Here is a 24,761-nt window from a genome sequence, read left to right as displayed (position 1 = left end):
AACACTTATCTCCCTCACTAGCTTTAAGCACCAACTGTCAGAGCAGCTCACAGATTACTGCACCTGTACATAGCCCACCTAAAATTTAGCCCAAACAACTACCTCTTTCCCAACTGTATTTAATTTTTATTTATTTATTTATTTTGCTCCTTTGCACCCCATTATTTTTTTATTTCTACTTTGCACATTCTTCCATTGCAAAACTACCATTCCAGTATTTTACTTGCTATATTGTATTTACTTTGCCATCATGGCCTTTTTTTGCCTTTACCTCCCTTCTCACCTCATTTGCTCACATTGTATATAGACTTGTTTATACTGCATTATTGACTGTATGTTTGTTTTCACTCCATGTGTAACTCTGTGTCGTTTTATCTGTCGAACTGCTTTGCTTTATCTTGGCCAGGTCGCAATTGTAAATGAGAACTTGTTCTCAACTTGCCTACCTGGTTAAATAAAGGTAAAATAAAATAAATAAATAAAAATTCCATTCTCTTTTTCAAACACATGAGCAGTGAAGGAGGAAAATGCAACCGTTTTAAAAGGGTTTCTAGCAAGGGAGGAAACTGAAGCGTGTTGCTTCAATATGGCAGCTCAAATAGAGTCAGTCACCCCTTTAAAATAAGACAATAAGGTATCAAGGATGGGCAAGATGCTTAAGTCAACATTCCCCATAGCAAGGGCCTCAGAGAATGGAACAGGTAATCTTCAGCACAGTCCAGGAATATCAGGGGCAGAGCCTGTAGAGGGGCTTGCAGGGTTGAGTCTAAAGGACAGAGCAGGGGTTAGGCAATCCCCCAGACAGTCTTCATTTCAGGATGATGTGGTAGCCGTCATTCGTCTCGGCTGTTGATAAAGAAACGGAGCCAAAGTCATGAAGAGTGATACAGAAAACATTTCTCCACTCCCCAATATTTGTGGTAAAAGAAAATGGATTGACTGACTCTCATACCTTTCATTGTGTCCAAAACAAAACATACTTCATCCTGGAAGTTTTGAATCATCTGTGAGAAATGAGAAATTCCATCTTAGAGGCCAGGAACAGTGTACACATTAGGACTCAGACTTAAGGAAGACTGATCCAGAAACAAAAGACTGTCTAAAAATCAGACCCTATTCAGTAGTGCACCACTTCTGGAGACGAGCCATACCTCGTCACTGACCAGGACATGTATACCAGTGGGTCCCTGTTTAAAGATCTGACTGATCTGTCTGGGTGAGATGTTGAATAGCTGAGCGATCTTCTCTGTCAGCTCAACTGCTGTCAAGTCCTCCAGGTAGATGGCATGGTACACTGCAAAAGAAGACAGAAGTGTACAAGGATATATATATTGTCAATCATTTTCATAACACCCTATGTAGCTAACAGTGTATTATGCCGTAACATCACTGCTGTCATTATGCTATCATTTGGCGCATTGCGCCGCCATCAGCAAGTAAGCAAGCAAGCAAGCAAGCAAGTGTTATGAATGCTTTATATATAGAACACACACACACCGAAGAAAGTGCTGCTAGCTGTGTCTCCGTTCTCATGTTTCTGCTGCTGTTCCCGAGCCTGCTGGGACTCCTGGCACACATACACCGTCAGCCTGGGACGTACCACTCTGCGCGCACACACAGAAATAAGCTGACACGAGAAACTTCACACTCAATCATTTATTAAATTCAATAGGCATTTCCATATTGCAGTATGAATGGTGCAATATGGAAGTAGAGTGGTAAGGAAGTACACCTACCGGCCTTTCAGTGCGTTGAAGAGCCTAATACCATCTGCTGGCCCACAGATCTGAATGACATCTTCCCTGGTCAGCTTCAACAGATCTGCCCCTGGAACATAGAACAATCAGCCTAATACTCAAAGAATATAGATATTATGTCAGACTGTCATGTTGTGGAAGTCAAAGTTGAGAATATAAATTCACTGCAAATTTTATTATATAAAATTACCCTTACCTGAGAAATTAGTGAAGAGCCGACAGAACGGTGAAAAGCGGTTTCTATGTAGCCACTGCTGAGCATCCTGTGGTGTTGCCGCAGGTAACAGGTTCTATTTGTTCCAAAAGAGACGCAGACAGAGACGCAGAAATTTGAGGCAGGCAGGGCAAAAGCCATCAAATGATGTTGTTAAACATTGGATTGGTTTGAAAAGTGTACAATCAAATCCACTCTAAGGTCAGATACAGTGGGGCAAAAAAAGTATTTAGTCAGCCACCAATTGTGCAAGGTCTCCCACTTAAAAAGATGAGAGGCCTGTCATTTTCATCATAGGTACACATCACATATGACAGACAAAATTAGAAAAAAAATCCAGAAAATCACATTGTAGGATTTTTAATGATTTTATTTGCAAATTATGGTGGAAAGTAAGTATTTGGTCACCTACAAACAAGCAAGATTTCTGGCTCTCAGACCTGTAACTTCTTCTTTAAGAGGCTCCTCTGTCCTCCACTCGTTACCTGTATTAATGGCACCTGTTTGAACTTTTTATCAGTATAACAGACACCTGTCCACAACCTCAAACAGTCACACTCCAAACTCCACTATGGCCAAGACCAAAGAGCTGTCAAAGGACACCAGAAACAAAATTGTAGACCTGCACCAGGCTGGGAAGACTGAATCTGCAATAGGTAAGCAGCTAGGTTTGAAGAAATCAACTGTGGTAGCAATTATTAGGAAATGGAAGACATACAAGACCACTGATAATCTCCCTCGATCTGGGGCTCCACGCAAGATCTCACCCCGTGGGGTCAAAATGATCACAAGAACGGTGAGCAAAAATCCCAGAATCACACGGGGGGACCTAGTGAATGACCTGCAGAGAGCTGGGACCAAAGTAACAAAGCCTACCAATCATAACACTACGCCGCCAGGGACTCAAATCCTGCAGTGCCAGACGTGTCCCCCTGCTTAAGCCAGTACATGTCTAGGCCCGCCTGAAGTTTGCTAGAGAGCATTTGGATGATCCAGAAGAAGATTGGGAGAATGTCATATGGTCAGATGAAACCAAAATATAACTTTTTGGTAAAAACTCAACTCGTCGTGTTTGGAGGACAAAGAACGCTGAGTTACATCCAAAGAACAACATACCCACTGTGAAGCATGGGGGTGGAAACATCATGCTTTGGGGCTGTTTTTCTGCAAAGGGACTGATCCGTGTAAAGGAAAGAATGAATGGGGCCATGTATCATGAGATTGAGTGAAAACCTCCTTCCATCAGCAAGGGCATTGAAGATGAAACGTGGCTGGGTCTTTCAGCATGACAATGATCCCAAACACACCACCCGGGCAACGAAGGAGTGGCTTCGTAAGAAGCATTTCAAGGTCCTGGAGTGGCCTAGCCAGTCTCCAGATCTCAACCCCATAGAAAATCTTTGGAGGGAGTTGAAAGTCCGTGTTGCCCAGCAACAGTCCCAAAACATCACTGCTCTAGAGGAGATCTGCATGGAGGAATGGTCCAAAATACCAGCAACAGTGTGTGAAAACCTTGTGAAGACTTACAGAAAATGTTTGACCTCTGTTATATACCCGTTGTTGGCAATGACAAAGTATTGAGATAAACTTTTGTTATTGACCAAATACTTATTTTCCACCATATTTTGCAAATAAATTCATGAAAAATCCTACAATGTGATTTTCTGGATTTCTTTTCTCATTTTGTCAGTCATAGTTGAAGTGTACCTATGATGAAAATTACAGGCCTCTCATCTTTTTAAGTGGGAGAACTTGCACAATTGGTGGCTGACTAAATGCTTTTTTGCCCCACTGTATATACAGCCAGGTATGAGTAGTTTCTCAGAGCTAACCCATCCCACAACATGCTAAAAGGAGGAATAAAGCCCCATTACAATGACAGAGTAGATAAAATATCATTGTAGCAGTTATCCACTTCTACACAGAAACACACAAATAATTAATTTAAAAAATGGTTTGTCATCTTGTTCAATTGTTCTACACGTAAACAGATCTGCTCGGAGCCTGGTCAGAGAAGTGTGTGCAATACATATCCCACCTTTTCTTTAAAAAGGCAAAACGATTCAACATTCAAACTAGAAAAATCATAACAAATTAATATATACCTGATGGACACTTTCACTGTCTCTTGTAAGCAGATGGGACGACAACTGTAAGGCAGAATGTCTCTCAATTTTTAAATTGTATTTTATCATCATGTGGCAAACCCCCCACTAGCCCCAAAAAACCTTGCTTATGCATTTCTGTCTAAAATGGGGGTAAAACACAAGGGGTGATATTTTGACAGTGCAAACAACGAGGCTATTGTCAAAATACATACCATCACTGTCAACCCTCAGCGCTGCATTTATTTCAAAACTAGTTTACATGACTATTACGTACATCATGGAGAGGTGTTGTTATAAATACTGGTACAAGTACTCAGAGTATTAAAGGAGCCTGGTCCCAGAACTATTTTAGCTCTTGCCAACTCAATTGCCAATGTTTGGCATGACAATGAGTGACAAGGAGTTTGCATGATAGCACAAACAGATTAGCACTCAGGCTAAAAACACTTCTTTGACACAAACACCACTTATTTGTGATATCAAAAATTCAAGTGGGCCTTAGGGAGAGTTAAGGTAGATGTTGCTGCCTAAAAATTATTACAAACTACTCAAAACAACTGGATACATACAGTACAGGTCAAAAGTTTGGACAAAAGTTTCTTTAATTGTACTATTTTCTACATTGTAGAATAATAGTGAAGACATCACAACTATGAAATAACACATAGGGAATCATGTAGTAACCAAAAGTGTTATAAAATATATTTAGATTTTTTCTATTTGACAATCTTCAAAGTAGCCACCCTTTTCCTTGATGACAGCTTTGCACACTCTTGGCATTCTCTCAACCAGCTTCATGAGGTAGTCACCTGGAATGCATTTAAATTAACAGGTGTGCCTTGTGAAAAGTTCATTTGTGGAATTTCTTTCCTTCTAATGCATTTGAGCCAATCAGGTGTGCTGTGACATGGTAGGGGTGGTGTACAGATGATAGCCCTATTTGGTAAAATACCAAGTCCATATTATGGCAAGAACAGCACAAATAAGCAAAGAGAAATGACAGTCCATCACTTTAAGACATGAAGATCAGCCAACGCTGAACATTTGAAGAACTTTAAAAGTAACTCCAAGTGCACGGTCTGATTTATTTAGAATTCAAGGCACACTTAACCACCATTGCTACCACAGCATTCTGCAGCGACACACCATTCCATCTGGTTTGCGCTTAGTGGTACTATCATTTGTTTTCAACAATACAATGAACCAACACATCCCCATGCTGCGTAAGGGCTATTTGACCAAGCAGGAGAGGGATGAGTGCTGCATCAGATGACCTGGCCTCTACAATCACCCAACCTCAACCCAATTGAGATGGTTTGGGATGAGTTGGACCGCAGATTGAAGGAAAAGCAGCCAACAATTGCTCAGCATATGTGGGAACCCCTTCAAGACGGTTGGAAAGGCATTCCAGGTAAAGCTGGTTGAGAGAATGCCAAGAGTGTGCAAAGCTGTCATCAAGGCAAAGGGTGGCTACTTCGAAGAATCTCAAATATGTTCTGATTTGTTTAACACTTTTTTTGGTAGAAAATAGTACAAATAAAGAAAATCCCTTGAATGAGTAGGTGTTTCCAAACTTTTGACCGGTACTGTACTTATCAGCATTATCAGACAGCAAGCAATAGGGTTAATAAGTGCTATCAATAATTTAAAGATTATATATTATACATCAGTGAATATTGCACACTCCCACATTCTGTTTGAGTCTGTCTAAACCATGAAGTCTGCATCTTTAATCAAAGTCAGACATTTAGAAAATGTTGGAAACTTACAATCGTATCAGTCAGACAGCTTTCAATCTATATTGGATAATAATGCGGGAGAAAGAAGGGAGAAAAGGTGTACATACCCTTTATAAAACTGAACTGATAGGTGCATAGACATGGATGTATAGGCTTATTTCAAGGTCTGTTTCCATCTATCAACCGTATTAATCATAAAGGGATGTGCATCATACAATAGATTCTTTATGGAGGACGACTACTGCATTAGTTAAATGGTTGCCTTGATGAACCGAAAAACAAAGGGCATGTTTCATCCATGTATTAGTAACTGGGATCTAGGAACACATGAATGGGGGGAGAAAAACAAACAAATTCTTGCACTAAATAATAGAACTGTTCAAAGCAAATAGACCTCATCCAACTTTGTGACATTTCTCATTCTGCAGGTTCTTATAAAGTAGTCTGGTATTCTAACCCAAATCTGATGAGACTTATCCATGCATTCCCTTTCCTTTTCCCAAAGAATTTCAGACAGAAAACCAAAACACTATTGCCATATATATTCATTATTTTGTTAAATATGTTCGACTTCATGCAAATGTGATCAATGGAAAATGGGTACACAAATAGACAGCTCTCTCATGCGAAAACATAATGATGATGTCATGTTAAAGTGTGTGCTGCTTTGAAATTAAAACAACGTGTAATGATTGCAAAGTCATTCGCAGCCTCAGTCCTCATTCTTTCAGTTTAGTTTAATCTCCCACTACAGACACTTTCTACAGTATTTCACTAGTCCTGCTGCCAACAGCAAAAGCAAAAGCATGACCACAATGTGTCAACTTCAGTTTTGTGAAAGAAGCTGGACTTTAAACATGCAGATGTGGGGTTAGTGAGAAGGGATGGAGCAGGAGATGAGCCGTGAGTGGGTTTAGGACACACAAGGGGACGTACTTACATCTGCCACCTGAACAACTGGCTCTGGCTGGTGACCGGGGGATCCATTTCTGGGAAGAACAGAAAAATTACTTAAATGTTGGGAGGGACATTCTGGGAGTAGATGGAAAACAAACGGAAATTCCCAAATCAAACAAAAAAACTGTTGTATTAGGCATTGCACCCCCATAATATTTTATAAATTGGCAGTGTGGTTCAGAACAGGCTGCATGTTTATGTCCTGATCCCTACCCCTCTGCCACTGGAAAACTGTTGTGTGTGCTGTTGAAGCCAGGCGATGGGGAGTTATTGACATAGGTGACCTCTGGCCAGGGAGAGCACTGCAAGAGAACATTTCTGTTATTCTAGTAGAGAGGGACCTAGGCTCTTTACTTAATCCAGCTCTCCAGATGTTAGTTATTGATTTCAGAAAGAAATCCTGTGTTGTGCATCATTTCTATACATTATGATGAAATTATTGATACAAAAATTAAATGCATCATTTCGTTTGTGTTTCTTCATTTCTTAGACATACTGACTACTGCCACACCCCTTCTCCAAATCCCTCCATCCCTTTTCCCATGCACTCAACACACTGACTCCAACCTCTGTTAGGATGGTGGTTTCATAGGATGGCTGGTATTTCTCCTTCTCCTGAGGCGCCCTCTTCTCCATCTTCTCTCTGTCCGTCTTCTGCTTCCTGTCTGCACCTTTAGGCTGCCACAGGTGAGGTAAAGTTATGTTTATTATGGATGGCACCATGACAGGGATCAAATGAAGCTAACATCTAATTTTCATTGTTTTTGCTCAGACTTTCTTCTCACCTTGAAGACTTTGACCTGACAGCTGGCAGAATGCTGATGCTCTGTATACTCTTCACCATCATTCTCTTTGAAAGTGTCAATCTGAATGCGAAAAGGCACGCCCTTTTCTCCCCCATGCTTCCGCATGGTGAACTCTGTGCTGATGCAGTGAACCTATAACATGGAAATGGTGGATGTTGTTTCCATTCCATTCAGACAGCCTTGGACTGATGTTAGACGATAAGCTATGACCAACCTTATGAAAGCAACTGTGTGGGTGTGTTTATCATGCTACCTGGATAAAAACAGAGGTTCTTTTTGATGGGTCCCACAGGAACTCCACCGTGTTAAGCTGAGTAGGGTTAGCCCTGGGGTCGACCATGCCAACTGACATGGGGATATCTGCAATGGAGCAACACAAGACAAGTTATCAGAAGGATTGTGTGAGCAAACTAACTACATGTTATGCAGACTGTTGTCAATCATCATTTAATTCAGTGAAGATACAGCTCTGTGTTATTTAAAGCAATTCCAGTTCCACAGTCTTAAAAACAGCCCCTTCAGTCCTTCTTCACCCAGAGTAGTCCAATACCCTTCCGAGACAGAGAACTCACCCAGGTCGAGGATGCGGTCTCCAGGCCTGTTCCAGCGCCAGCCCTCCAGTTGCTGGTGCTCTGTGTACTGAAGACGCCGGTCATGGAAGACCACTCGGATGATGCTCTGAGGACACACAGAAACATCACTGAGGAACCAGGAAGTACCTGCACTACTGGTAGAAAACATAGGAAATGATGGCATTGGAATAGGCCCAGACAAACAAAAGCTCACTCCCATGCCTATGGTCATGACTCCTTGTGTTCTTGTTCATCTTACCTTCACCATTTTGCCAGTGATTTCTGGGAGTTCCCCCAATTTCCGATTGTCAAGCATTCGAATTTCATAAGACTGTCCTTAAATCAAAAGACAAAAACGTTCATAAACATACCACATCATTGTCTTGCTATTTCTTTAAATTAGCAAAAAATTCACAAGAAAAGCACAATCATGAAAATGGAACACAGACAGACGCTAACCTTGGTTGAGGTAGGTAAGTGTTTCATCGTGCAGTTTGATGGCAGGTGAGGTTGCTGCACACAGAACATACTGGAAAGGAAGAATCTTGTTCTCACTGTCAGGCGGCAGGTTGGACTCCTCCTGCTTAAAGATGGGTAGGGCCAGCACATCGCTGAAGAAAGAGACGCAAGACAACATGGTCAATGAACTGGCAAGCCAACATCTTTTACAAGCACATGATATTGGCATAGTATCAACATGTCTGAAACAACTCAACAGGCCTTGAATCTCCCTAGTATGAGACTGAGGGAGGAGACTCATTTCTTAAAATAACCTCCTTTGTAAATTCTGTTACCCATACAATAAATGTGGACATAGATAAATATATCATTAGGAGACACTGGAAAAAGGAGAAGTGATTTATAACAGTTCCTTTCTTTACAGTTAATTAGTTATGATGGTAAAAACTTGTGAAAAACAAATCAACTACCTTGGTATCCAGCCTGGGTCTCTCATCCCCTCTCAACATAAGAATTTCACTGACAATAAGGCACTTTCCAGGCACTTCAGTATCATGTAATAGAACACTTACAAAACTAACAAAAGAGCAGTCTGAAAGAGAGCCGTATCCCTTACACCAACTGTTCCTGACTCTGCAAAATCCCAAGTCTGACTGAGAATAAAGCCCCCTCTTTCCTGGAATAAAAACAACCCTCAAGAGAGAACTGATGGAAGGTTAGGCCTATGCATGATCAGTGCATACTTTTGGCAGACATTATGCTAATTTTCTCACAGATTAAACATTTGATCTCCATACAGTTTTCTGTTTGCAAAACTAGAATATGTAACAAACAGAGTGGACGGTGTTTTGTAGACTTTACCCTTTGCCAAAATAAAAAATAAAAAACTGTTGTTTAGGAGTGCAAGGGCAAATTTAGTTATTGCACTTCACACAGTAGGCGTTCCCTAACTGAAATATGCAAATAAATGCTACAACGAGCAAATAGGCTCGCACTAGATGGTGCATGGCCCTGCCTACCTCCTTGCTTGTTCTGTCCACCATGATTAATTTGCTCCCATTGGAAACAAAAGGCTCTGGTCTTCGGTTAGTTACAGAACATATTTATTTCAATTCTAACATATCAGTGCATTTTCAATAGACTTCCAATGATGATTCATACCTCATACTGTATGCCCCAGCTCCAAGCTCCTGTCCAATGCCAGAGAGACTGGCATCAAAGTCCTGGACCAGACCTGACTCAATCACCTCATCAGTGAGCGGCAACTTCAGAGCCCAAGCCATGGCGACGATACGTGACTCTGATTCCAGTCGAATTTGTCTCAAATTCTAATCCCTGGCCTCAACAATCCAATCTGCTAATTTCTTAAAGCCTGGCAGATGTCTGCTGCTACCAAACTGGAAGAGAAAAGCCATGATAGATACACCGTTTGGTACCATTATATGTCAGTTTAGCAAGTAGAGTGTAAAGACTGTTTTAATATAGGCCTAGAAAATTAACTGACAGATCATGGATAGTTAGCGATTCCAGATTGTGTGGACAACAAAAAGTAATCACAGCAGACAGGTACTTAACTTTCCCTGACAGTCCCACATGGAAGATATTGAAGCTAGAATGACTGATAACGTATATGGTGTGTGTAACCGTGAATGTAACATTGCTAGCCATGAAAATGGGGCATACGTATACAAACTGGCTAGCTCAGCAGCTGAGGACCTGTCGGACTAAACTCCACCCCACCGTGGCGTTTAGTCCGGTATTGGGGAACTTGACTGTGAATGAATGTTAGCTAGCTAACCGTTAACTACTAAACAGGTCAACACATAACAATAGGTTTGTGTTAAATATGAAGTTCGATTATGATAGCACTTCTAGTAATTAGATTACGTTAGCCATCGAACTTACCTTAGAAACCAAGTAAATTGGCTAGCTACTGTAGCTAACTCTGCGACCGTTTCATTCCATGTCTCAGTTGCTCCCTCGTTCTCGCACTATAAACAACATAAAATAGCTACCTAGCCAGCAAGCTACACTTCGGGAAAGCAGCCCTGTGGACACGGATTATTTGAATATAACGAGCACTAATTAAGTCGTATATGGTAGTTAATTAAATCTACATTAAAATGTATCGCTATACAAACACAAGTCACAAATCTAATATGCTTCTTTATCTAGCTAGCTAGCTAGACAAATAGATAATTTTCGCAAAGCAGTTAAGAATAACTGAGTACTTCCGGGTCACGGATTTTTGGAATCATTCAGAATAAGAGTCCCATCCTGTATACTTTGTAAAATAATAATTTGGGGAGAAATTATGGAAATGTCCACAATTATCGATACATTTTATGCTAGTTATCGTACAAAAATTATCAAAAGTATTTATTTATATAAGATATTATGTGATGTATTTGTTTATATAAAACTACGAACTAATATGACCACTATGTAGAAAGGGGAGACTCACAAACATGGATGGTGTTCTCACTTTTACTCCGTGACCCCCACGTGTCACAGGATTCATCCGCTACAAATGAATGGAAGTATAGAAGTAGTTTTGTGCCAACAAAAATAAGGGGTTAAATATGTGAAGAAGAAAAAAAATACTGTAAATGACAATAATAAATATATTTACAATACCAGTCAACACACCTACCATTTTCAAGAGTCTTTCTTTATTTTTTACTATTTTCTACATTGTAGAATAATAGTGAAGACATAACACATAATAAAATAATAATAATAATAATGAAATAACACATAATAAAATAATAATAATAATAATGAAATAACACATGGAATCATGTAGTAAGCAAAAAAGTGTTTAAGATTTGAGATTCTTCAAAGTAGCCACCTTGCCTTGATGACAGTTTTGCAAACTCTTGGCATTCTCTCAACCAACTTCACCTGGAATGCTTTTCCAACAGTCTTGAAGGAGTTCCCACACATGCTGAGCAATTGTTGGCTGCTTTTTCTTCACTCTGCAGTCCAACTCATCCCAAACCATCTCAATTGGGTTGAGGTCGGATGATTGTGGAGGCCAGGTCATCTGATGCAGCACTCCATTACTCTCCTTCTTGGTCAAATAGTCCCCTTCACATCCTGGAGGTGTGTTGGGTCATTGTCCTGATGAAAAACAAATGGGGTATCGCTGCAGAATGCTGTGGTAGCCATGCTGGTTAAGTGTTCCTTGAATTCTAAATAAATCACTGAGTGTCACCAGCAAAGTACCCCCACACCATTACACCACCTCCTCCATGCTTCACGGTGGGAACCACACATGCAGAGATCAACTTGTGGACTTATTTACGTGCTGCTGTGCGGTTTGTTGCTAACGTTACTTTGATACTCGCCAATTTTACAGTTTTAACTTTTTAATTACCATAAAATTTAAAAAATCCCTCGCTCAACTTTTTTCATTCAACTTTTTCACCTCGGACGCCTTATCTGGACATGGTTCTACACGACCTCCACCAGCCAAAGCTAAGTAGTAACATTAACATTATGCCTTCTAATTGCAGTCGCTGTACTCATAATATACAGGAGAACGATCGCCTTATGGTGAGGATAGCTGTGCTGCAAGCCCAGCTTCAGATGCAATCGTTAGGCAAGGGTAATTTAAGTGTAGGAAAGAGTCTGTGCCACCAATAAGTACAGATAGTAGTATAAATACCCTCGCACAGTCCCTGCAGCCGGACAATTTTCTCATGGCTTCTGGAAGGAAATGCTGTAGGAATGCTCAACCGGTCTCGCTCATTCAGCCGACAGAAGCTTTAAACCAGTTTTCCCCATTAAGCAATGAGTCGGAGTCAGAGATGGAACCTTCTCTGGTCTCTCCTCCACCCGTTACGGGTCTGAGACACCGATGCCTCCCACAATTAGCTCTGACAAATTGAAAACCCTAGTCATTGGCGACTCCATTACTCACAGTACAGTATTAGACTTAAAAAGAATCATACAGCGATCATACACTGTTTACCGATGTTAAGGCTAATCTGAAGATGGTGCTGGCTAAGGCTAAAACTGGCGAGTGTAGAGAGTATAGGGATATTGTTATCCACGTCGGCACCAACGATGTTAGGATGAAACACTCAGAGGTCACCAAGTGCAACATAGCTTCAGCGTGTAAATCAGCTAGAAAGATGTGTCAGCATTGAGTAATTGTCTCTGGCCCCCTCCCAGTTAGAGGGAGTGATGAGCTCTACAGCAGAGTCTCACAATTCAATCGCTGGTTGAAAACTGTTTCCTGCCCCTCCCAAAAGATAGAATTTGTAGATAATTGTCCCTCTATCTGGGACTCAGCCACAAACAGGACCAAGCCTGGCCTACTGAGAAGTGACGGACTCCATTCTAGCTGGAGGGGTGCTCTCATCTTATCTATGAACATTGACAGGGCTCTAACTCCTCTAGCTCCACAATGAGATAGGGTGCAGGCCAGGCAGCAGGCTGTTAGCCATCTCAGTGAAGTCTGCCACTAGCACAGTCAGTGTAGTCAGCTTAGCTATCCCCATTGAGACCATGTCTGTGCCTCGATCTAGGTTGGGCAAAACTGTTCGCTCTAGCAATCTCACCAGAATAAAGACCTCCTCTATTCATGTCATTATTGAAAGAGATTGTGATACCTCACATCTCAAAATAGGGCTACTTAATGTTAGATCCCTCACTTCCAAGGCAGTTATAGTCAATTAACGAATCACTGATCATAATCTTGATGTGATTGGCCTGACTGAAACATGGCTTAAGCTTTATGAATTTACTGTGTTAAATGAGGCCTCTCCTCCTGGTTACACTAGTGACAATATCCCCCGCGCATCACGCAAAAGCGGAGGTGTTGCTAACATTTCGATAACATTTTTTTTAATTTTTTTATTTTTTAAAGACTGCATTTTTGTCTTTTGAGCTTCTAGTCATGAAATCTATGCAGCCTACTCAATCACTTTTTATAGATACTGACCCACTCCAAAAAGCTTTCGGAGCCATCATTGACTCAATGGGTTTTGTCCAACATGTCTCCAAACTTACTCACTGCCACAGTCATACTCTGGACCTAGTTTTGTCCCGTGGAATAAATTATGTGGATCTAAATGTTTTTCCTCAAAATCCTGGACTATCGGACCACCATTTTATTACGTTTGCAATTGCAAACAAATAATCTGCTCAGACCCCAACCAAGGATCATCAAAAGCCAGGCTATAAATTCTCAGACAACCCAAAGATTCCTAGATGCCCTTCCAGACTCCCACCACCTACCCAAGGACGTCAGAGTACAAAAATCGGTTAACCACCTAACTGAGGAACTAAATTTAATCTTGCGAAATAACCTAGATGCAGTCGCATCCCTAAAAACAAAAACATTTGTCATAAGAAACTAGCTCCCTGGTATACAGAAAATCCCTGAGCCCTGAATCAAGCTGCCAGAAAATTGGGACGGAAATGGCGCTACACCAAACTGGAAGTCTTCCTATTAGCTTGGGAAATACAGTACCATACAGTAGTCACTGCTGCTCGATCATCCTATATTTCCACACTTAATTGAGGAGAATACGAACAATACAAAATGTATTTTTTATACTCTCACAAATCTAACTAAAAAGCAGCACTCCCCAAGAGAGGATGGCTTTCACTTCAGCAGTGATAAATTCATCAACTTCTTTTGATGAAAAGATCATGATCATTAGAAAGCAAATTACGGACTTCTCTTTAAATCTGCATATTTCTCCAAAGCTCAGTTGTCCTGAGTCTGGACAACACTGCCAGGACCTATGATCTTGACACATTGATGAAAATAGTAATGGCCTATAAACCTTCAAGCTGCATACTGGACCCTATTCCAACTAAACTACTGAAAGAGCTGCTTCCTGTGCTTGGCCCTCATATGTCGAACATAGTGAACGCCTCCCTATCCACCGGATATGTACCAAACTCACTAAAAGTGGAAGTAATAAAGACTCTTGAAAAAGCCCAACCTTGACCCAGAAAATATTTAAAAACATTGGCCTATATCGAATCTCCCATTCCTCTAAACATTTTTTTGAAAAAGCTGTTACGCAGAAACTCACTGCCTTCCTGAAGACAAACAATGTATATGAAATTCTTCAGTCTGGTTTTAGACCCCATCATAGCACTGAGACTGCACTCGTGAAGTTGGTAAATTAACTTTTAATGGTGTCAGACCAAGGCTTTGCATCTGTCCTCGTGCTCCGAGACCTTAGTGCTGCTTTTGATACCATCGATCACCACATTCTTTTGGAGAGATTGGAAACCCAAATTGCTCTTGTCTGTCGGAAATATATCAGTTTGTCTCTGTGGATGGTTTGTCCTCTGACTCTTTTATGGGCAGAGGAAACTCATTTCATTCTGAGGCTCCAGTATACAAGAAAGTACCTTTCTCAGCATTACTCCTGAACCTGTATAAGCACACATCAGCAACACCTGATATGGTGCTGTGATAGTGTGCATCCCTAACACAAGGAAAGTAATCACTTAAATATCTGGGGGCAGGATCATAAATACTCCTGTAAACCAAACCTAATCTAATCTGGGACACCCTAGCCTCAACAGGCAGCCAGTTTAGTTCCTGAAATCAGCTCCTGCTTATGTGACTAAGTCGACTCACCTTCAATACTACCCTGATCAGCTTATTCTGTGCAATCTGGAGCTTCCCCTTCATAAGTTTAGATAAGCCCCCAAACCAGGAAGTACTAGCGTAGTCAAAATGGCATTGAATGAGGGCAGTAGCTAGCACTTTCATGGAGTCCTTATCAAGCAGCGTGGACTTTCCAGACAAAAACCTAGTCCTGGCATTAACCTTCCCTAGCATTTTATTTGCCATGCTCACACCTCCCAAGCTTCCATCAAGGGGATCCAAAAATAATTGCCTCAGTTTTCCCTAAGTGCAGAGATAGCTTATTATCTCCAAGCCATTTGCTAACATTAGTAAGCTCTATGCTAAGTATGCTCTCCAAAGTAGTTTTACTTTTGTGAGACAACAAAAGTGTAGAGTTATCCACATAAAGAAAAAGACAGCAAGAACAAGCATCTTTCATATTGTTAATATGCAATAAAAACAGCAGAGGCCCAAGCATGCTCCCCTGCGGAACGCCACATCTCATTGGTTTTGCCTGAGACAGTGAACCTCTACTACTTGGTCCCTTCCTGATAAATAGGACTTTACCCAGCCAAGAGGGATACTTACTGAGTCACTGGCTTAGTGGTGCCCTTCCATGCCGTCCCTAGGAGGGGTGCGTCACTTGAGTGGGTTGAGTCACTGACATGATCTTCCAGTCCGGATTGGCGCCCCCCTCGGTTCGTGCTCTGGGGGAGATCTTCGTGGGCTATACTCAGCTTTGTCTCAGGGTAGTAAGTTGGTGGTTTGAAGATATCCCTCTAGTGGTGTGCTTTGTCAAAGTGGGTTGGGGTTATATCATCAGATCACCACAGTGTCTCACGATCCCTCCTGTCTCAGCCTCCAGTATTTATGCTGCAATAGTTTGTGTCGGGGGCTAGGATCAGTCTGTTATATCTGGAGTATTTCTCCTGTCTTATCTGGTGTCCTGTGTGAATTTAAGTATGCTCCCTCTAACTCTCTCTCTCTCTCTCTCTCTCTCTCTCTCTCTCTCTTTTCTCTCTTCACTCGGAGGACCTGAGCCCTAGGACCATGCCTCAGCACTACCTGGCCTGATGACTCCTTGCTGTCCCCAGTCCACCTGCTGTCCACAGTCCACCCCACCTGCTGCTGCTCCAGTTTCAACTGTTATGTCTGAGGCGATGGAACCCTGACCTGTTCACCGGACGTGCTACCTTGTACCGGACCTGCTGTTTTCCAACTCTCTCTACCACAGCTGCTGTCTCTAACTCTGAATGATTGGCTATGAAAAGCCAACTGACATTTACTCCTGAGGTGCTGACCTGTTGCACCCTCTACAACCACTATGATTATTATTATTTAACCCTGCTGGTCATCTATGAACTTTTGAACATCTTGGCCATGTACTGTTATAATCTCTACCCAGCACAGCCAGAAGAGGACTGACAATCCCTCATAGCCTGGTAACCTCTTGAGGTTTCTTCCTAGGTTCCTGCCTTTCTATGGAGTTTTTCCAAGCAACCACACTTCTACATCTGCATTGCCTGCTTTTTGGGGTTTTAGGCTGGGTTTCTGTATAGCACTTTGTGACATCGGCTGATGTAAAAAAGGATTTATGAATAAATTTGATTGATTGATCATCCTTTCACATACTCTGGGTCTCATAAATACATGGCGGTTGGAACCAAAAATCTCAAATTTGGACTCATCAGACCTAAGGACAGATTTCCACCTGTTTCATGTCCTTTGCTCGTGTTTTTTGTGTGTTTTTTTTGTGAATTTTACCCCTTTTTCTCCCCAATTTCGTGGTATCCAATTGTTTAGTAGCTACTATCCTTGAAGGTCATGCGTCCTCCGATACACAACCTAACACAGCGCCATCCAACCCGGAAGCCAACCGCACCAATGTGTCGGAGGAAACACCATGCACCTGGCAACCTTGGTTAGCGCGCACTGCGCCCGGCCCGCCACAAGAGTCGCTGGTGCGCGATGAGACAAGGATTTCCCTACCGGTCAAACCCTCCCTAACCTGGACGACGCTAGGCCAATTGTGCGTCGCCCCACGGACCTCCCGGTCGCGGCCGGTTACGACAGAGCCTGGGCGCGAACCCAGAGTCTCTGGCCCTGCTCATGTTTCTTGACCCAAGCATGTCTCTTCTTATTATTGGTGTCCTTTAGTAGTGGTTTCTTTGCAGCGATTTACCATGAAGGCCTGATTCACACAGTTTCCTCTGAACAGTTGATGTTGAGATGTGTCTGTTACTTGAACTCTGTGAAGCATTTATTTAGGCTGCAATTTCTGAGGCTGGTAACTCTAATAAATGTATTCTCTGCAGCAGAGGTAACTCTGGGTCTTCCTTTCCTGTGGCCTTTCTCATGAGAAAAAGTTTCATTTCAGAGCTTGATGGTTTTTGCGAATGCTCTTGAAGAAACTTTAAAAGTTCTTGAAATTCTCTGCATTGACTGACCTTCATGTCTTAAAGTGATGATGGACTGTCATTTCTCTTTGCTTATTTGAGCTGTTCTTGCCATAATATGGACTTGGTCTTCTACCAAATAGGGCCATCTTCTGTATACCACCCCTACCATGTCACATCACAACTGACTGGCTGAAATGCATTAAGAAGGAAATAAATTCCACAAATAAACTTTTAACAAGGTACACCTGTTAATTGAAATGCATTCCAGGTGACAACCTCATGAAACTGGTTGAGAGAATGCCAAGTTTGTGCAAAGCTGTCAAGGCAAAGGGTGGCTACTTTGAAGATTCTCAAATGTAAAATACATTGTGATTTGTTTAACACTTTTTTGGTTAATACACGATTCCATATATCTTATTTAATGTAGAAAATAGTAAAAATAAAGAAAAACTTTGGAATGAGTAGGTGTGTCCAAACTTTTGACTGATACAGTATATACAGTTGAAGTCGGAAGTTTACATACACCTTAGCCAAATACATTTAAACTCAGTTTTTCACAATTCCTCATATTTAATCAGAGAAAAATTCCCTGTCTTAGGTTAGTTAGGATCACCACTTTATTTTAAGAATGTGAAATGTCAGAATAATAGTAGAGATAATTATTTATTTCAGCTTTAATTTCATCACATTCCCAGTGGGTCAGAAGTTTACATACACTCAATTAGTATTTGGTAGCATTGCCTTTAAATTGTTTAACTTGGGTCAAACGTTTCAGGTAGCCTTCCATAAGTTTCCCACAACAAGTTGGGTGAATTTTGGCCCATTCCTCCTGACAGAGCTGGTGTAACTGAGTTAGGTTTGTAGACCTCCTTGCTCGCACACGCCTTTTCAGTTCTGCCCACACATTTTCTATAGGATTGAGGTCAGGGCTTTGTGATGGCCACTCCAATACCTTGACTTTGTTGTCCTTAAGCCAGGTTGCCGCAACTTAGGAAGTATGCTTGGGGTCATTGTCCATTTGGAAGACCCATTTGCGACCAAGCTTAAACTTCCTGACTAATTTCTTGAGATGTTGCATCAATATATCCACATCATTTTCCTGCCTCCTGATGCCATCCATTTTGTGAAGTGCACCAGTCCCTCCTGCAGCAAAGCACCCCCACAACATGATGCTGCCACCCCTGTGCTTCACGGTTGGGATGGTGTTCTTCGGCTGGCAAACCTCCCCCTTTTTCCTCCAAATATTGTTACGGCTTTCTTCCGTCGAAGGAGAGTCGGACCAAAATGCAGCGTGGTTAATTCGATATATCTTTAATGAATGATGAAACGAACAATACAAAAACAACAAACGGAAATGTGAAAACCTATACAGTCTGTCTGGTGACAACTAACACAGAGACAGGAACAATCACCCACAAACACACAGTGAAACCCAGGCTACCTAAATATGGTTCCCAATCAGAGACAACGAGAATCACCTGACTCTGATTGAGAACCTCAGGCAGCCATAGACTATGCTAGACACCCCTACTCAGCCACAATCCCAATACCTACTAAAACACCAATACCACAACACAACACAAAATAACCCCATGTCACACCCTGGCCTGACCAATAAAATATATAAACACAAAATACTAAGACCAGGGCGTAACAAATATAATGATGGTCATTATGGCCAAACAGTTCTATTTTTGTTTCATCAGACCAGAGGACATTTCTCCAAAAAGTACGATATTTGTCCCCATGTGCAGTTGCAAACCGTTGTCTGGCTTTTTTTATGGCGGTTTTGGAGCAGTGGCTTCTTTCTTGCTGAGTGGCTTTCAGGTTATGTCGATATAGGACTCGTTTTACTGTGGATATAGATACTTTGTACCAGTTTCCTCCAGCATCTTCACAAGGTCCTTTGCTGTTGTTCTTGGATTGATATGCACTTTTCGCACCAAAGTACGTTCATCTCTAGGAGACAGAAGGCGTCTCCTTCCTGAGCGGTATGACGGCTGCGTGGTCCCATGGTGTTTATACTTGCGTACTATTGTTTGTACAGATGAACGTGGTACCTTCAGGCGTTTGGTAAATGCTCCCAAGAATGAACCAGACTTGTGGAGGTCTACAATTGTTTTTCTGAGGTCTTGGCTGATTTCTTTTGATTTTTCCATGATGTCAAGCAAAGAGGCACTGAGTTTGAAGGTAGGCCTTGAAATACATCCACAGGTATACCTCCAATTGACTCAAATTATGTCAATTAGCCTATCAGAAGCTTCTAAAGCCATGACATATTTCTCTGGGATTTTCCAAGCTGTTTAAAGGCACAGTCAACTTAGTGTTTGTAAACTTCTGATACACTGGAACTGTGATACAGTGAATTATAAGTGAAATAATCTGTCTGTAAACAATTGTTGGAAAAATTGCTTGTGTCATGCACAAAGTAGATGTCCTAACCGACTTGCCAAAACTATAGTTTGCTAACAAGACATTTGTGGGGGATAAAATGGCACCGTAGAGAGAACACTGTGTTTCAGCGAGCTCCCTTGGCATTCGCAAATGTATATTTTTACATTAATCTCCTAGCTTGAAAAAGTGGTGGAATTGGCTAAATAAGTTATCCTACAATGAGTCTTGACGGCTATTTCTCAAAAATCTCCGACAACATGCCCAACAGAACTACTAAGAACTCGACCAAAATCACCAACCCTGTAGATGTGCATGAGGAGCTAGCTAACGTTAGCGAAGCTAACACCATTGCGGATCCAGGCACAATGGACCTGGTGATTCAAAAGATGACTGATAACATTACTAAAGTGATCGATGTTAAGATAAGAACGGTCTTAGAAGCAATAGCAGGCAATTCAGTTGAACTACAGAGGGTTGTGAAAAGTGTTGTTGAGGCGGAAGGAAGAATTGCTGCAGTGGAAACTTCAACTACATCTATGGACACTAAGATAAAAGCACTTGAGAAACAGGTGCGCGAAATGGCGGAGCACATTGAGGACTTGGATAATCGAGGACGCAGATGCAATATTCGTGTTGTGGGACTCCCGGAAAATTCTGAAGGGACACGTTCAGTAAAATTCTTTGAGGAATGGATCCCTGGCTACCTACAAATGGACACTAAGGCTGGTCGTGTGAAGCTGGACAGAGCCCATCGCTCTCAAGCACCGATACCCGGTCCCAACCAGTGCCCACGGCAGGCGGTTATAAAGTTCCACAACTTCACCGACAAGCAGCGCGTCATGGACGCGACTAGAAACATCGGCTCTGATGGTAGTCAACGTAAAAGTCCAAAGGTCTCATTCTTCAATGATTATTCCACAGCGGTTGTACGAAGACGCAAAGCGTTTGATGAGGCGATGGCTCGACTCAAGAGACTGAAGATGGACTACGCACTGTTGTACCCGGCCACATTGAAGATTATGGTCAACGGATCGCCTAAAAAACTCTACACACCTGAAGAGGCTGCTGCGTTTATTGACTCTCTCGGGTAAATAACTTTAAGCTGCACCTCCGCAGCATTGGATAACTTTGTTTATTTTTGGTTGAATCTGATCATGAAACAGTGGTGTGAGTCCTCACATACTCCGGCTCAGTAATATTCGTATCTTTATTATTTTTCTTGCTAAAGTAATAGCCACTATTGCTCAGGCTGAGATATGTGTGAATCCATATTGGTGCCCAGGCTTGGTTTTAGGTGGAAGAGCCTCAATCTTCTTCTATTGATTTTCTTTTCCATACATATAAAGGATGAGGCAATGCGGACTTAAGAGTCTACATTGGAAAGTTGAAATCCCCTGCATGTTAGCTAGTGGGAAAACCTCCTTTTGGATCTTTACATGTTTAATTCGAGTTCAGGGTTCATATTGTTTGTTTATGCTCGGTGAGATAGAGGAGAGTTCAACACATGGAAAAAGGTACCACCCCACGTTTACAGTAGGATCCAGTCTGGATATTGAATGGTCAAGGCACAATGGCAGGTAACAGACTGCGTGTATGTACATGGAACATTAGATAGGAAGCATACTCATATCTGATCATGCTGAGGTGATCCTGGACATAAAACTCAACGGGGCATTCAATCGGTGAAGACATTGGAGGTTGAATACAACCATTCTTAAAGACCATACATTCACATCATATTTTATTACAGAGTTTAAAGCATTTTTCTCTATTAACTATCAATCAACAGACAACCCCTCGCTCTTTTGGGAAACCTGTAAAGCGTATGCCAGGGGTCTGATTATGTCATACACAGCTACTAAGAGACGGAAAAAGCGTGAAAAGCAAAAAATGTTAGAGGGTGAATTAGGAACTAAAGAGAAGGACTACCATAAAACTCCCACTCCTGCCCTATTAAAGGAAATATCAGTCATTAGATCAACGTTAGACTCTCTCCTAACACAGGACGCTGAAAAGAAAAATGAGATTTGTCAGGCAAAAGCTATATGAACATGGCGATAAGCCAGGAAAGTACTTGGCATACCTAGATAAAAAGAGAGCTGACTCTCATTCAATTGCTACTATTACTGATTCTGATGGTAATCATTTATATGAAAATAAATAGCTAAATGCCTCATTTAAGAAATGTTATACAAACCTTTATGCCTCAGAACTGCCAAATTAATGGAGAACTTCTTTTGTAAGATTGAGCTCCCTACTATCTCTGAAGAACAGAGGTCTCTCCTTAATGCCCCAATTACCGAGGAAGAGATAATGTTCGCAATTAAGAATCTGCTAAATTGTAAGGCCCGAGGACCAGACGAGTTTTGTAGTGAGTTCTATAAAGAGTTCCATGGCCTGATCCTTGAGCCATTGCGTGATATGTTTAACCACTCATTTTCAAATGACCAGCTCCCTCAAACGCTGAGAGAAGCCAACATTTCACTTATTCTCATAAAGGGAAAATGTCCAGAGTCTTGTTCCTCGTACAGACCAATTTCCCATCTGAATGTGGATAGAAAATTGCTTTCTAAAATTCTAGCCACAAGATTAGAGGACTCACTGCCACTAATTGTGAAAGGAGACCAAACTGGTTTCATTAAGGGCCGTAAGTCATGCAACAATGTCAGGTGGCTTCTTAATGTAATTCAAGCCTACCAACAAAGTGCTATGGATGGTCTTGTGCTCTCCCTAGATGCTGAGAAAGCATTTGATCGTGTGGAGTGGTCTTACCAATTATTTGCTCTAAATAAATTTGGTCTAGGGGACAACTTTATAAAATGGGTGAAAGTTTTATATGATGATCCTCAGGCTGCTGTCCTTACTAATGGGCTACAGTCAAATAGCTTCTCTATACACAGAGGTACCAGACAGGGCTGTCCTTTGTCCCCTCTCCTCTTTGCACTCGTTATGGAACCACTGGCCGAGGCCATCAGGGTAACGCCTGCTATACAGGGGCTGCTCATTGGTGATGTTCACCATAAAATAAGCTTGTATGCTGATGATGTCCTGATATTCATCTCTAGTCCCGAGACTTCAATTACATCTCTTATTAATATTATTGGATTATTCAGCAAATTCTCAGGCTACAAGATTAACCTAACTAAGTCAGAGGCTATGCCACTTGGTAGCCTACACTCTGTACCTAATACTTCTCCCCCTTCCCTTTTAAATGGTCTCCCTCAGGTTTCATGTATCTGGGTATATTTGTAACTCCTAAATTCCAGCAAATGTACAAGGCAATTTTGTTCCCTTGTTTGATACAATAAGACAGGATCTGGAGCGCTGGAACTCTCTCCCGATTTCTTGGTTGGGTAGAATATCCCTCTTGAAAATGAACATTTTACCTAGACTACTTTACCCAATCCAAATGATCCCAGTATTACTCTCCAATAAGGTAATAAAAGATGTAAATGGATGGCTAAGCCAAGCCAAGACTTAAGAAGGCAATATTGCAGCTGCCAAGTTCTATGGGCGGCTTGGACCTGCCCAATATCAGGTTCTTTCAATGGTGTGCCCACCGTTGTTATATTTCTGACTGGATCACAAATGATGACTCCTCTATTTGGTTAGACATTGAGACTTCTCTTTCAAAATACCCCTTACAGGATCTTTTATTTTTCAGAAGTTTCAAGTCTGTAGAAGATCACAATAATAACAATAATCCCGTTACACTTAACACGCTCAAAGTATGGAGGTCAGTTCAACGCTTCCTGGGAAGGTCCAAACTAACCTCTGCTCTTACCCCAATTCTTAACAACCCAGATTTCAGTCCAAGATTGCTGGAGGCTGGCTTTAACTTTTGGCTTAATAAGGGCATACGCAGGCTAAATGACTTATTTGCTGAATAGATTTTATTGTCATTTGAGCAGATGGTCGAGAAATATCGACTCCCAAAGCAGGACTTTTTCCGCTTCCTACAAGTAAGACATTATATTCTGAAGAGCACCACCTTAATTGGTAACCCTGATGTGTCTGTCATTGAAATAATGCTTTTTTTCCCGCAAGGGAAAATGTCTGTAAGTCTGTTTTATGATACTTTAAGGTCCTTTTCTGCTGTCAACACACAGAGGGTGAAACAAGTGTGGGAGAAAGAATTGTCTGTTACTATTGACGAAGAGATGTGGGGGGACATTTGGAGATATGCAAAAACAATATCTATATGTAATCGTACTAGAGCAATCCAATTAAGAATAATACACAGATTGCATATATCTCCAAATCGCAGACATGCTTTTAGCCCCACTTTTAGCCCCACCCTCAGTGTCTTAAATGCAAAACTGATACAGGTACCCTAACACATTGTTTATGGTCATGTACCAAAATACAAAGATACTGGTCTGGTGTTCTGCAAGAAATTGAAAAGATCCTAGGGTTTGATCTAGAATTGGACCCAGTTTCTTTACTGTTAGGTCTCCCTAGTAGGCATGTTACTTCTGTGGGTAAAAGGAGGCTTTACAACATCCTTACCTTCGCAGCGAGGAAAAACAATCCTTTTACAGTGGATTAGTGATAAAGTTCTATTAAAGATTGGCATAAGATACTATTTGAATGGGTGCCTCTGGAATATCTGACATTGCATGTACATTGCATTCTAAAACAGACCAGTTCTACAAAGTATGGGAACCTTATCTAAATTACCTAGAACCTGAGGTATCAGCTATTATGCTGCAAGGATTCTCTTAGAATGGCGTGGATCTATGTATTTCAGAA

At 41.5% G+C, this 24,761-nt stretch overlaps 1 protein-coding gene across 4 annotated transcripts; it reads right to left on the bottom strand.

Annotated features, from left to right (window-relative positions):
• Positions 1–488: 488 nt before the first annotated feature.
• On the bottom strand, positions 489–10,844 carry LOC109908214 (transcription factor CP2). Of its 4 annotated transcripts, XM_020506772.2 has the most exons (18): positions 10,518–10,844; positions 9,774–10,009; positions 8,613–8,764; positions 8,413–8,489; positions 8,154–8,259; positions 7,835–7,941; positions 7,561–7,713; positions 7,343–7,453; positions 6,989–7,077; positions 6,759–6,807; positions 5,849–5,875; positions 4,077–4,121; positions 1,954–2,047; positions 1,737–1,827; positions 1,498–1,604; positions 1,152–1,294; positions 953–1,004; positions 489–846 (listed from the first exon to the last, which is right to left on the bottom strand). In XM_020506772.2, exons 2-18 carry the CDS (start codon positions 9,893–9,895, stop codon positions 809–811), a joined length of 1,563 nt encoding a protein of 520 aa, XP_020362361.1. In that variant the 5' UTR covers positions 9,896–10,009; positions 10,518–10,844; the 3' UTR covers positions 489–808. The 4 variants fall into 4 exon arrangements, with proteins under 4 accessions (XP_020362361.1, XP_031650342.1, XP_020362362.1 ...); XM_031794482.1 differs by lacking the exon at positions 9,774–10,009 and having other exon boundaries at positions 10,518–10,843; XM_020506773.2 differs by lacking the exon at positions 5,849–5,875 and having other exon boundaries at positions 10,518–10,837.
• Positions 10,845–24,761: the final 13,917 nt, after the last annotated feature.

Source organism: Oncorhynchus kisutch, linkage group LG17 (genome assembly GCF_002021735.2).
Source record: "Oncorhynchus kisutch isolate 150728-3 linkage group LG17, Okis_V2, whole genome shotgun sequence".
Taxonomy (NCBI): Eukaryota; Metazoa; Chordata; class Actinopteri; order Salmoniformes; family Salmonidae; genus Oncorhynchus; species Oncorhynchus kisutch.
This window is presented reverse-complemented; position numbering and strand designations above follow the sequence as displayed.

Coding starts and splice junctions, on each gene's coding strand:
- LOC109908214 (XM_020506772.2), bottom strand. CDS start 9,895: ATGGCTTGGGCTCTGAAGTTGCCGCTCACTGATGAGGTGATTGAGTCA. Junction 7,078..7,342: donor AAACCACCATCCTAACAGAG/GTTGGAGTCAGT, acceptor GTTCTCTTGCAG/TGCTCTCCCTGGCCAGAGGT. Junction 1,605..1,736: donor TTCAACGCACTGAAAGGCCG/GTAGGTGTACTT, acceptor GTGTGCGCGCAG/AGTGGTACGTCCCAGGCTGA.